The sequence below is a fragment of the Myotis myotis genome, unplaced genomic scaffold (assembly GCF_014108235.1).
Source record: "Myotis myotis isolate mMyoMyo1 unplaced genomic scaffold, mMyoMyo1.p scaffold_m19_p_2, whole genome shotgun sequence".
NCBI classification, from domain to species: Eukaryota; Metazoa; Chordata; class Mammalia; order Chiroptera; family Vespertilionidae; genus Myotis; species Myotis myotis.
Window position 1 is genome coordinate 164,756,082 of NW_023416324.1, and position 12,558 is coordinate 164,768,639.

The 12,558-nt window shown below is 35.6% G+C and overlaps 1 protein-coding gene across 3 annotated transcripts in view; it reads left to right on the top strand.

Annotated features, from left to right (window-relative positions):
- ACAP2 (ArfGAP with coiled-coil, ankyrin repeat and PH domains 2) overlaps positions 1–12,558 on the top strand; it is a 131,120-nt gene that overhangs the window by 107,415 nt on the left and 11,147 nt on the right. For 2 of the 3 annotated variants that reach the window (XM_036349858.1, XM_036349859.1), the window contains 8 exons: positions 2,342–2,550; positions 2,884–2,953; positions 4,876–4,967; positions 6,849–7,033; positions 7,437–7,541; positions 7,926–8,018; positions 10,545–10,732; positions 11,145–11,254. In XM_036349858.1, the coding sequence (XP_036205751.1) occupies positions 2,342–2,550; positions 2,884–2,953; positions 4,876–4,967; positions 6,849–7,033; positions 7,437–7,541; positions 7,926–8,018; positions 10,545–10,732; positions 11,145–11,254 (1,052 nt within the window). The remainder of the gene's footprint in view (positions 1–2,341; positions 2,551–2,883; positions 2,954–4,875; positions 4,968–6,848; positions 7,034–7,436; positions 7,542–7,925; positions 8,019–10,544; positions 10,733–11,144; positions 11,255–12,558) is intronic. The other variant, XM_036349857.1, reaches the window with a different exon arrangement.

Consider the following 12,558-nt stretch of genomic DNA (forward strand, 5'->3'; position numbering starts at 1 on the left):
GCATGCCCCACACTGGGGATCGAGCCTGCAACCCAGGCATATGTCCCTGACTGGGAATGGAACTGTGACCTCTCAGTTCATAGGTCTAAGCTCAACCACTGAGCCAAGCCGGCTGGGCTGAATTATTTTTATTATGTCAGCATAGGCTACGATTTTATTCAATGTGTTAAAATCCGTTACCATCATTAATTGTTTTGTTGCACAAATTAACTCAAGTTTGGCCAATAGAGCCCTGGCTTCTGTATCCTTTTGACATGGTCCCATCAATCTTTGAGTTCTTCCAAACTTCCTAGCATGATGAGATGTTTCAGGTTCATCTTGTCCTTTCTCTGCACCAGCTCTGAAATTAAGTTTCCTTAAAGAGACCTAGTTCCTTTTGGTGGAGAATGGTTTTTAGAAACCAAGATAAATAAATAAACAAGTAAATCTATATTTCTTTATATATCTATTTATATTGAAAACCAATATTGTGCCTGTTGGTATCTCCAGTTCCAATCTAATACAATGAGATTTGTTCTAATTCTTTCCCTTTCTTATGAATAACTTCTTTCTCAGTAGTGAGAAATTTAGCTCCCATTAATTTCAACATTTTTGTTTACATGATCAATTTCCTCTATATGTAAGCAGTGTCCTTTCTCTGCTGCCACCTGCCCCCTCACCCCACTCTGGCTGTGACACATTACAGTGTGGCACTCCTCCTTCACACTTCTCCCCTTCCTCTAGCTCTGTCTTCCCTTGCTGGGCTCCCTCCTTATGCAGATACCCTCCTTATCCTGTTTGGGATCCAACATTTAAAGATATCCTCCCCACCCAGCTCAGTTCTCTATGGATAATACTCCAACTATTTTTTTTGCTTGGCCCCAACTAATGGCTATTGAATAGAGTTTTCACAAGGGCAAAACAAGGGCCAAATTATATTTCTAATGATTCTTTACTAAAATACTAGCTTGTTGAAATGTTTTTAAACTCAAATACTTTTTAGGCCGTATGTTTAATTGCTTAGGACCCTCAAACTACATGTTTCTATTATTGGTATAGACTTTGCTATAAACTTAAGAAATTAGCCTTTTGCTCATCTATCACCTTTTGCTTTTTTTAGTAGCCCATGACATTTTTAGATACTGTGTATTCTATTGTTGATTCACTGTAATTATAATTATGTAGCTGATCTGTTCTTTAGTAAAAGGCCATGCTCTGTTATTCACTGAAGTAGTTTAAACAACTTGCTTGCAGTTCATTGAATACCTTGGAAAAACCTTGTATAAAATAATATTTATTTTTTTCTTGAGTCTTAAGAGTTTCATGTTTAGTTCCTCTGTTTTCTCATTTTACACATTTAGTGTTCTCCTTTCTCTTTGACCTCAAATTTTGTACATATGTTCATTGTATCAGTTTATACATGTATATATTTGTATAAATATTACATGTAAATACATATTCTTGTATATTATATTTTCATTGTACCAGTTTATATATATTTACATAAATATTATATATACATATATAAATATATATACATATGTTTTCAATGTTTATACAGGATATCCCCCAAAAATGTATACACACTTTAACAGCTGATAGCTCAATTTTGAAAATGAAATGTATTTTAATAAACACTGCCTTTATAATTATTCAAAGTGTGTATATATTTTTCCCCACAAGACCAAAAGCCAGTTGATAGAGGAACCTATATCTTTCCATTTTAAAAAAATTTATTTTAGAGAGGGAGGAAGGGACACTGACTGGATTGAGCTGGCAACCTGGTATGTGCTCTGACAGGGAATTGAACCTGCCACCTTCTGATGTATCACATTGTTTGCGGGTAGTTTTTATCACGTGCTAACAGGTGGCGCGGGCCATTTTTGCAGTTGAATAGATTGATTACCGTTATACCTGGAAGTACATACATAATTCACCATTGTATGTGTTAGAGACCCAAATTTTGTCCTTTGGAATTCGTATATCTGCATGTTAGCATCCCTTTAAGAGCAATAAAAAAGTATAAAAATAAACGTATTTATACGTTACCCACATTCTACCGCTAGTCTATAAAAAACGTATTAATACGTGTCCCGCGCTCTACTACCAGTCAACGTAAAACGTATAAATACGCTCCTGCGTACAATGTGGTATAAGATGATGCTCCAACCAACTGAGCCACACTGGCCAGAGCTATCGTTCCATTCTTAAATCTCTAATGCTTCTACCAGTGCCTGGTTTAGGTCCATAATAGGCTTCAATTTATTGACCAGAAACTTTTGTTTGGAGCCTATAGTATGCAACATGGTATTACAATCTTTTTTAAAACGAAGACAAAAACAAATAATTTTTAATTTTTTAGAAGCTGGATAAGAAATCATCTCCATCCACAGGAAGCCTGGATTCTGGAAATGAGTCAAAAGATAAATTATTGAAAGGGGAAAGCGCACTGCAGCGAGTCCAGTGTATCCCTGGCAATGCCAGCTGCTGTGACTGTGGCCTGGCAGACCCACGGTGGGCCAGCATCAACCTGGGCATCACCCTGTGTATCGAGTGTTCTGGAATTCACCGGTGAGTAGGCCTGCCCGGGGTGAGAGACTTCTTTTGGATAAACATACATGTAATTATCATGTCCCATTAGTTAGAGGGCCTTTTCCACTTGCCTAATTTGACTGCTAGTTTATATCTTTTTACCTTTGTAAAGTGGATACAATTCTGGCTTGTGAAGAGCTTTTGAGGACTTTGGTTTACCATTCATTGTATTAAATCAGAAGGTGTATTCCTATTTATATGTGTGTTGAGGGCTTTATTAGAGACTGTCACATTGTAAGAGAAAAGTAACTTGCATAAAAAGCAAATCAAGGTTGATAGTTTTGTATATTAACAAAGTCTTTTCCCACTTAGGAGTCTTGGAGTTCATTTTTCAAAAGTACGTTCTTTAACTTTAGACACGTGGGAGCCTGAACTTTTAAAGGTAAAAAAATATTTGCTTTAAAATGTTTCATATTTCCACATAAAAGGAATTTAGAATCTTGGTTTACAAATGTATGAGTTTCTCAATGCTAACAGTGAACTGTGTTGTTTTGGAACATTTCTGTGGCTATTTTGACAAATCTGGTATTTTCATAATGGGTTTTGAAAATTGCTAAGTTTATGTAGCACTCTTAACTCCAAGTCAGTTCACTTTTTAAGGAGACCAGCATTCCTACATTTTTATGCTTTCTCAAAAAATATCATAGGCTCTGTGCCTTAATTTTAATATTTTATAATGAATGTAAATTCTCGATAAAAATATGAGACATATTGCTATAGTAAGCTCCATTATGAATTGGCATATAATGTTTCCATTGGGTTTAGTATAGGACTATTTGCAAATTTACATTTGTCAGGGTAGTAGCCATCAAACCAAGGCATCCTTTTTCCATGTGTGAGGATTCATATCTATGAAAATGTCATAAATAATTTTAGATCACATCTGGGTTTCTGATATGACTTACAAAACTCATAAGTTAATACTATACTCCTTTTAATTCCACCCATTTAAAGGTTGTAGTATACTTTTCATTTATTTTGTCTGAAAATTGTCTTCTTAATCTGCTTGTGCTTTTATTTCAATCTGTAAATAAATTGGTAATCCTCTCAACTATGTAAAGTAAAATAAGGGTGTCCCAAAATTCACGCAAGAAGTAATTTTGATAGAAAACACAGGTTTATAATTAAAAATTGTAAACTTTTTATTGATTCATAAAGTATACAGCATAGGGTTATGTATGGAATAGCAAATCAGGTAAACGGCCTCCACGGCTTTGCTGGCACATACGCACTCTTTTGTTGAAATTTTCCATGATTGTTTTGCATAAATGTGGCTAAATTTCGACGAGGCTCATTTTCATCTTGATGGCTTGGTTAATCGACAAAATTGTCGCATTTGGGGTTCAGAAAATCCACGAGTGATTGTTGAGAAACAAATGCATCCACAACGTGTCACTGTTCGGTGCAGATTTTGGGCTGGAGGCATCATCGGACCATTCTTCTTCGAAAATGCGGCTGCTCAGGCAATAACAAAAGAGTGCGTATGTGCCAGCAAAGCCGTGGAGGCCATTTACCCAATGTGCTATTCCATACATAACCCTATACTGTATACTTTATGAATCAATAAAAAATTTACAATTTTTAATTATAAACCTGTGTTTTCTATCAAAATTACTTCTTGCGTGAATTTTGGGACACCCTTTATTTGTGGAATTATGGTATAAACCTCTAAATGAAAGTGATAAATTGACTCCTAAGGTAGAACCCTGTTTACATAGATTTTATTAATTGTTATTAATTCAGAGGTGAAGAAAGTGGGGGAAGAGGGGAAGAAATCTAATTTCTGCATCAACTTTCTGTGTAGATATGATCTCAATGGATTCAATTTAGAAAATTTGTTTGAAACACAACTGTGATGCATTAAAAAAACGAGACAAGCTTTTAAACAAAATATTTTGAAATATTTATATATGAAGTATAAGAAGAAAATAGTTTACTTCAGTTCTGAGTTATTTAAAAGTTTTCCTGTCTGGCCTAAGACTTCTTTTTTCATTTAATTGACCAGACATTGTGAATAATATACAGGATTGTGCTAGCCATGGTGGAATAGAAAACTAGTAGAAGATGGGAGAGGAGAAACCCTTTCTTGTAGGAGTGGTAATTCTCTAGAAGTATTTTGCTGAAGAATGGCAAATGGTGATATTGCTCTCAGCTCTTGTTTCATTTTGTTTTAGCAGTAAACTTCTTTGTGGGATGAGCAGTTGCAGAATATGCAAAAGGAATTTACTGGCTGTATTTGCTTTAATGACTTTTATAATATTTTAGGAATTTCTAGCTTATTTTTTTTGTTTTTCTGCCAAACAGCTTATGTGTGAGTTGGGCAATGATGTTATAAATCGAGTTTATGAGGCTAAAGTAGAAAAAATGGGAATAAAGAAACCACAACCAGGACAAAGGTACTATTTCAGTTGTCTTAATGTGTTATCTTTTTTTTCCCTAATCAGAAATATAGCTATGATTTTATTTCACCATAATTGATATGTAATACTGTAACAGACTGTTTAGAAGAGATCATTACTGCTTTTGTTAACCCGTAGCTAATTTTTTTTACTGATCAATCAATTATAGTCTCCAGATAAGAATCTTAAAAATTAAAGTTCTACATAGGAATGTAAAAACTCTTGGCAGTTAAAGTAGACCAAAGTTCCATTTAAAAAGAGATAATCTGTTCATTAATGTATCTAAGGATTAAGTTTCTACTATGTACAATGAATAATTTTACATAGTGAGACTTAAGCAAACATTTGTTAATCACGTGCTTTATACATAGCGTTATGGTGTAGAATTAAAGGTGGCAAGGTAATGGAAAGTACTTAATTGCTGTGTTTGAAATTATACTTCCATTTCTGTATATGGAGGCTCATTAAATAAAGTGGCTAAGAGTGCCTTCAAGATACATAACTTGTTTATTTTTATTGATTTTTAGAGAGGAAGGGAGAGGGAGAGAGAGATAGAAACATCAATAATGAAAGAGTACCATTGATTGGCTACCTCCTGCACACCCCCTACTGGGGATTGAGTCTGCAACCCAGGCATGTGCCCTTGACCAGAATCGAACCCAGGACCCTTTATTCCGCAGGCTGATGCTGTATCCACTGAGCCAAACTGGCTAGAGCCTTGTTTTGTTTTTTGATGTTGTTTTTAGTCTATGATTACTTTTAGCATTAAAATTTTATTTGTCATAACCCTATGTTGGGGTTTTGCATTTGACTAAATTCTTATGTATAACCAATACTGTTTTTTTTTTTATTAAATATATTTTATTGATTTTTTACAGAGAGGAAGGGAGAGGGATAGAGAGTTAGAAACACAGATAAGAGAGACACATCGATCAGCTGCCTCCTGCACACTCCCTACTGGGGATGTGCCCGCAACCAAGGTACATGCCCTTGACTGGAATCGAACCTAGGACCTTTCAGTCTGCAGGCCGACGCTCTATCCACTGAGCCAAACCAGTTAGGGCAATACTGTTTTAATGTTATTGCTCTCTAAACCAATATCACTTAAATCCAATTATCTATTTACTAAAGCATGGCTTTCTGAGTTACTTTAGACCTTGAAATATTCTATTTTAGCCAAAGACCTAAGCATTTGAAAAATATACAGGAAAAGGTATAGAACAGGCTTGGCATTTATAATCCTACTAGAGGCCCGATGCACAATTTTCGTGTAAGAGTAAGCCTTCCTTTCCCCCCGGCTGCAGGCCGTGGAACCCGGGACCCAGACTAGCTTCCCTCTGGCTGCCCACAGGCACTCAGGATCTGGGCTGGCTTCCCTCTGGCCACCCACAGGCACCCAGGACCCGGGCTTCCCTCCAATCTAATTAGCATATTATGCTTTTATTGATGAGAAATCAAAAATTTAAAATGTGGTATCTTTTTCCCCGTAACTTAGAAATGTGTTTTAAAGTAGTTGTCTTATGAAAAAGTATGACTATCAATAGTGATAGTTCAGTATGTGACATTATTGGCGTAAAAACGAAATTAAAGCACAAAGGACTATGTATAGAAATGAATGAGTACAGAAATTAAGAGAAAAAGAATGCCATGTTAATATTTGATTTTTAAGTTAGTTTGTTATTTGTATTTGATTTGAACATGAAATCATAGCTCATTAAATATTTGGAAGAAAAATTTGGCATAATGTCACAAATTCTGTTTTAACTAGTATTACATTTACTGACTTTCTTTGAATTAGTCAATGTATAATGGCTGCTTTTCAGTGTTAGTCATGCTCAGAGACCAAGCAGAACATCATGACATTTTTATGTTTACCAGACAGGAGAAAGAGGCATATATCAAAGCAAAATATGTGGAGAGGAAATTTGTGGATAAATGTTCTATATCATCATCACCTCCTGAGCAGGAAAAAAAGATGATCTCCAAAAGTTGTGAAGAAAAGAGGCTAAGCATTCCTAAATTTGGGCCAGGTGACCAAGTTAGAGCATCTCCCCAAAGTTCAGGTATTACAACTTACTTGCATATATAAATATTTTTATACACTGATGTCACTTTCTTAATCTCTGAATTAATAGCCATTGTAAATTTTTAAGTGCTAAAAACCTGTTTTCTTCTATATATTCTAAGGAAAAAATTGGATTTCTATGTCTTTAAAACTATTAAATTTAAATAGGTCTTGGTAATTCGATTTCTAGGTAATGTGTATATTCTAAGGAATAAAACTGCTTAAAGTGCAAGGGGAGATGGGAATTATAAATCTGTCATGGCAGAAAGCCCTAAATATCTGATTAACCACCTAACATCCTTCCTATTTTTCCCTCCTAAATTTTTCCCAATAACGTTTTTTTCCTGCCCTTTTCCCTTCTTATGGCCTGCTTTGTGCTTTGCTAACTTGCATGTCCCCAGTGGTTGCTGTAAATAGCGACGAGGCCAGGCGGGAGTCTCTGTTCTGTCCTGATGAGCTAGATTCACTCTTCTCCTACTTTGATACTTCTTCAAAACTACGTAGTAGTAAGTACTACTCTTGTGGAGCATTCCAAGTCTGTGCCAGTGGTCATTGTGCGGTGTGGCCATTTCTCTAGATGTTACCCATTGTCTCAGAATTACACATTACTTACAGTCATACAATAAATTCTTTTTACTACCCCTTACATATTATGGGGTAATGAGATGTGTTACAACTCTGAAAATAAGTTTATTTTCAGTTTTTGTGCTTGATTCATATTTTGATAAGCTAAGTGCTCAAAAGGATTAAAATTGTATTAAATGTATTCTACTGGTGACGGCTGAATTCCCATTGATATATCAGAGTTCATTTTAAAACTTCGTTGTTTGTGGGAGGTTGTTTTCTTAAAGGCATTTTTTTTAACCACTAGCTGATTTTTCTTTAAACAGTCAAAAGTAATGACAGTGGAATCCAGCAGAGCTCTGATGATGGAAGAGAATCTTTACCCTCTACAGTGTCAGCCAATAGTTTATATGAGCCTGGTGAGTTTTGGTGAAATTCAGTGTTAATTGGTATTATTTGCTGAAAAATATGTGTGTTAAATGCCCAGTCTTAATTAAATAGTTTCTAAAGGAAGTGGTTAGTTTTTTGGAAGAAGGAGTAATACAATTAAATGAAAAGCAGCTATTTCTTTTTATATTTGAAAGTTATCTCCTAGCTGTACATTCTTCTAAACTTCATGATATATGCTATAAGTGCCTTGTCTTAGAAGTGCCTTTTCTTAAAATTTTTTTATTAATTTGAGGGAGGAAGGGAGAAAAAGAGAGAGAGAGAGACATTTTTTTGGTTGTTGTTCCACTTATTCATGCATTCATTGGTTGACTCTTATATGTGCCCTGACCGGGATCAAACTCACAATCTTGGCATATTGGGACAACACTCTAACCAACTGAGCTACCATTCAGGGCTAGCTAAGGATAACCTTTAATTCACATGGACTGTATATCTTATTACTCTTTTCTTTCTTTGTGGCGTTTTTTTCTTATCAGGAGGAAGATACCAGCAACTCCCTCCCTTTAGATTTTTTTGTGCTTTACTGACCTGTACTTTACTCCTATATTCCCTCCTTCATATTTAGTGATTTGGGTATTGCAGAATACTCAGGGTAGTAAATGTTCTTCACATTATGTGAATTGCTTATACTGCAAATTGTGATGGTATTGGATTATCCTAGGAGTAAAGTAAGGTGTTATCTGGTAGTAAAATTCTTTAGGGATTCTTACCGCCTCTTTTGCGTGTTAAAGTCCAGGCTTATAGGAATATACCTAATTTTAATCTAATACAGAGTAATTAACCTACCTATTGGATGCTGGCAAGAACACAAAAGGCTGACATACTAATTGATATGTTTATAAGAGAGGTTGACTGGGGAATGATTAGTCTATTGGAAATAAAATATCTTTGTGAAATCAGCTCATTTTGTTAAATTAGTCATTTCTTATGCCACAACTTTCACATTGTGATACAGTTAAGAGTTCATTTAAACAATTGTGGCAAATTAGACATAATGTAAAATTTATCTTAAACATATTAAAGTGTACAGTTCAGTGGCATTAAGTCTTTTTTTAAAAACTAATGGCCCAGTGCATGAATTCATGCACATTGAAAGAAAATTAATTAGAAGAAATATTTTAATATTGCTATTTGCCCTTTCTCTATAATAGAAGTGTCAACCAAATTCATGATTGACAATGACAGATTGAAACACATGCCTGTGATTGGCGCCAGCGAGAGCTTTATATGTATTGCACATGCACGAGTCAACTTAGCCTTTTATAGATAGAGAATAAACTTGCTTAATTAGACCTGCTTTCTATTTTAGCTAAACTTTTTCCAGCCCAGTGAAGCATCCCAACTTCTCTTTCAGGTAATTGTCAGCAGCACAGCAGTAAATATCAATATGAAGCAGATTATTATTGTAGATCATGCAGGGAGAACAAAGGGTAAAATATTTAACTGCAGCAATGTTTGACTATATTCTGCGCAGTGAGAAAACCTGAAGTCATTTTCAAGTTCCACCATTTCTTACTTCTTTTCAGTAGGGTCAAGTTTCTAAGCTTTCTAAATCTCCGTTTTCTGGCTAATGAAAAGAAAATAGGATTCCACCGAGTCTCCTATCTACCTACTCCAGGACTTCTGTGAGATCAAATGAGATGAGGCATGGGAAAACGCTTCACAGACATTTGGTTAAAGTGTAAAATATTTGCACCTGGCTATAAAGCAAGTTGCGTTCCTAGGCTGAAGAAACTCCAAGGAGGCTAGTCACTAGGGAGAGGAAGCCGGGCATTGCTACGTGATGTCATTACCCAGCATCCACAGCCACCATATCCAAGCTGGGGTGGGCTGTGGGCCACATTTTGCGCCATGGGGTTGCAGCAGCGTCGGCTGCAATTTCGTGCGCTGTTGCTCCGGGGTGGTGGCGAGGCCTGTGTCCCACGTGCAGGAAGCCGAGTGTTGCTTTGTGGGCACGAGGTTCATTGTGCCATTTCTCTGTAAATGGCCAGTGCGTGTCACGGCAGTTCCTGTATTGAGTGTCTGCTCCCTGGTGGTCAGTACGCGTCATAGCTACCAGTCGGACAGACAATTATCATATTAGCCTTTTATATATAGAGAGATATTTTTATTGATTTCAGAGGGGAAAGGAGAGGGAGATAGAAATATCAATGATGAGAGTCATTGATCAGCATTAAGTCTTAACCCTTTGCAGTCCAATGTTATTTTTGGAATTCAAACAGTCTGGTCCAAATTAATTGATGGGATTGAATGTTGAACTTTTTAATGTTCTTACTGCTCAATGTTGGACTTGCTCCTAGCACCTGGTCTGTCGAGCCAGCCTTGAAGTTGGACCGAAAAGGGTTAATTCACATTGATGTGAATCACTGTCACTACTATTCATCCACAGAACTCACCTTACAAAATTAAAACGCTGTGCCTATGAAATAATAACTTCCCATTCTTTCCTACCTCAAGATCTAGTTTTTAATGATGTGTTTGTGTTTGCTTTTCAGAGGGAGAAAGGCAAGATTCTTCTGTGTTTCTTGACTCTCAACATCTTAATCCAGGACTCCAGCTTTATAGGGCTTCATATGAAAAAAATCTTCCTAAAATGGCTGAGGCTTTGGCTCATGGTGCAGATGTGAACTGGGCTAATTCAGAGGAAAACAAAGCAACACCACTTATTCAGGCTGTATTAGGGGTATGCATTTGTACCTTGAGGTTTTCAGTAGTAGTTAAACATGTAAAAGCACAATTCATTTGAAACATGGCCTTAGAATTATTTTTTGTTTTAAGAGGTGGGTTGGAAAATCGAAGAAGCTAGTAGTGATTCTGGGCATCACTTTGATTGTGTGAACTTGATTTGTTTTTTCCTTAATGGAAGAGAATTCTGGTCATGAAAGTGTGTTTTGCTAGATTGCAAACTGCAAATTAAATCATTATTAGAAGTAGTTCTTGGGAAGAAATAATGTGATTTATCATTTTTCTGCTTTTGTTGGGGGGTATTTTCTCTTTAGAGGAGAATGAAATAGAAAGACTATTAGAATAAAGTAAACACTGTTTTTAATGGAAAAATTTTGTTTTTTGTACATTGTTTTCTTCTTTCCTCTAAGGGCTCTTTGGTGACGTGCGAGTTTCTCCTACAGAATGGTGCTAATGTAAACCAAAGAGATGTACAAGGGCGGGGACCACTGCACCATGCCACTGTCTTGGGGCACACCGGGTAAGCTGTAGTGCTTACATATTTAAGTGGGTTTTACTTGAAAAATTACTTTGAAATAATGTTTTGCTTTAAGAGATGGGTTGGAAAATAGAAGGAGCTAGTAGTGATTTCTGAGAATCACTTTATGTAAACTCAGGTTTTTTTTCTTTAAAAAATTTTAAAATTGATTTTTGAGAGAGAGAGGGAAAGAGAGTGAGAAAGATATTGAGATTTATTTATTGTTCCACTTATTTATACATTCATTGGTTGATTGTTGTATGTGCCCTGACTAGGGATCGAACCTGCAACCTTGGATTATCGGGACAATGCTCTAACAAACTGAGCTACTGGGCCAGGGCTATCAAATTTTTTTTTTCTTAATGGAAGAGAATTCTGGTAATGAAAGTAATGTGTTTTGCTAGATCACAAACTTTTTCTCATATTAAGGCCATTAGGTAGAGTTTGTAAAATTACACTTTCCTGTAACTTAAATTGTCATGATGGAATTTGAAATTTAAAAAATCTCAATAAAAAAAAATCTGTTACTTTTCAGATAAGAAAATTCCAAAACTTACTTTGAAATTCATTTGTCATTTATATCGATTAATTTCAGTATGTAAAAATAGTAAAATGATGGTGATTTTTGTCAGACAACTTTAAGTCTGTGTGTGTATTTAAGCACGTAGACATACATTATGTACATAACAAACACATTTTGGGGGAACTTTGTAACTTTGGGCATTTTAGTTTTCCCACAGGGTATCCAAAGTCAAATTTTAAGGTAAATTTTTAGTCTGTGCTATTGATATTGCAACTTCTGGAGCAATATTTAGACTCACAAAACAGTAATGCCATGAAAACATATTTTCTATTAGAGTGCACAAATGAAGTCAGATTGTTAGCCTTATTTGAAAAGTTTGTGAATGGGTGATTGTTCTTTAATCATTTCAAAGATAACCAATTCTTTTTAAAAAATGTTTTTATTAATTTTCAAAGAGGAAGGGAAAGGGGGGGAGAGGTAGAAATATCAATGATGAGATAGAATCATCGATCCACTGCCTACTGCACACCCCCCACTGGGGATGGGTATGTATCTCGACTGGGAATCGAACCATGAGTTGGCATTAAACCATTTTGAGTCACCCTGGCCAGGCCTATCCAATTCTTATTACCTTGACAAGCAAACTGTTCTTTTTTCTGTTTATTTATAGTATCTTGTATTATTTGTTTATGTTCCCTCTGTCAGTAAAGAGATTCAGTTCAATAACTTCATCATAAAAACTTTTCTATACTTAGAAACGGTAGCATTTAACTCTTTGTATTTC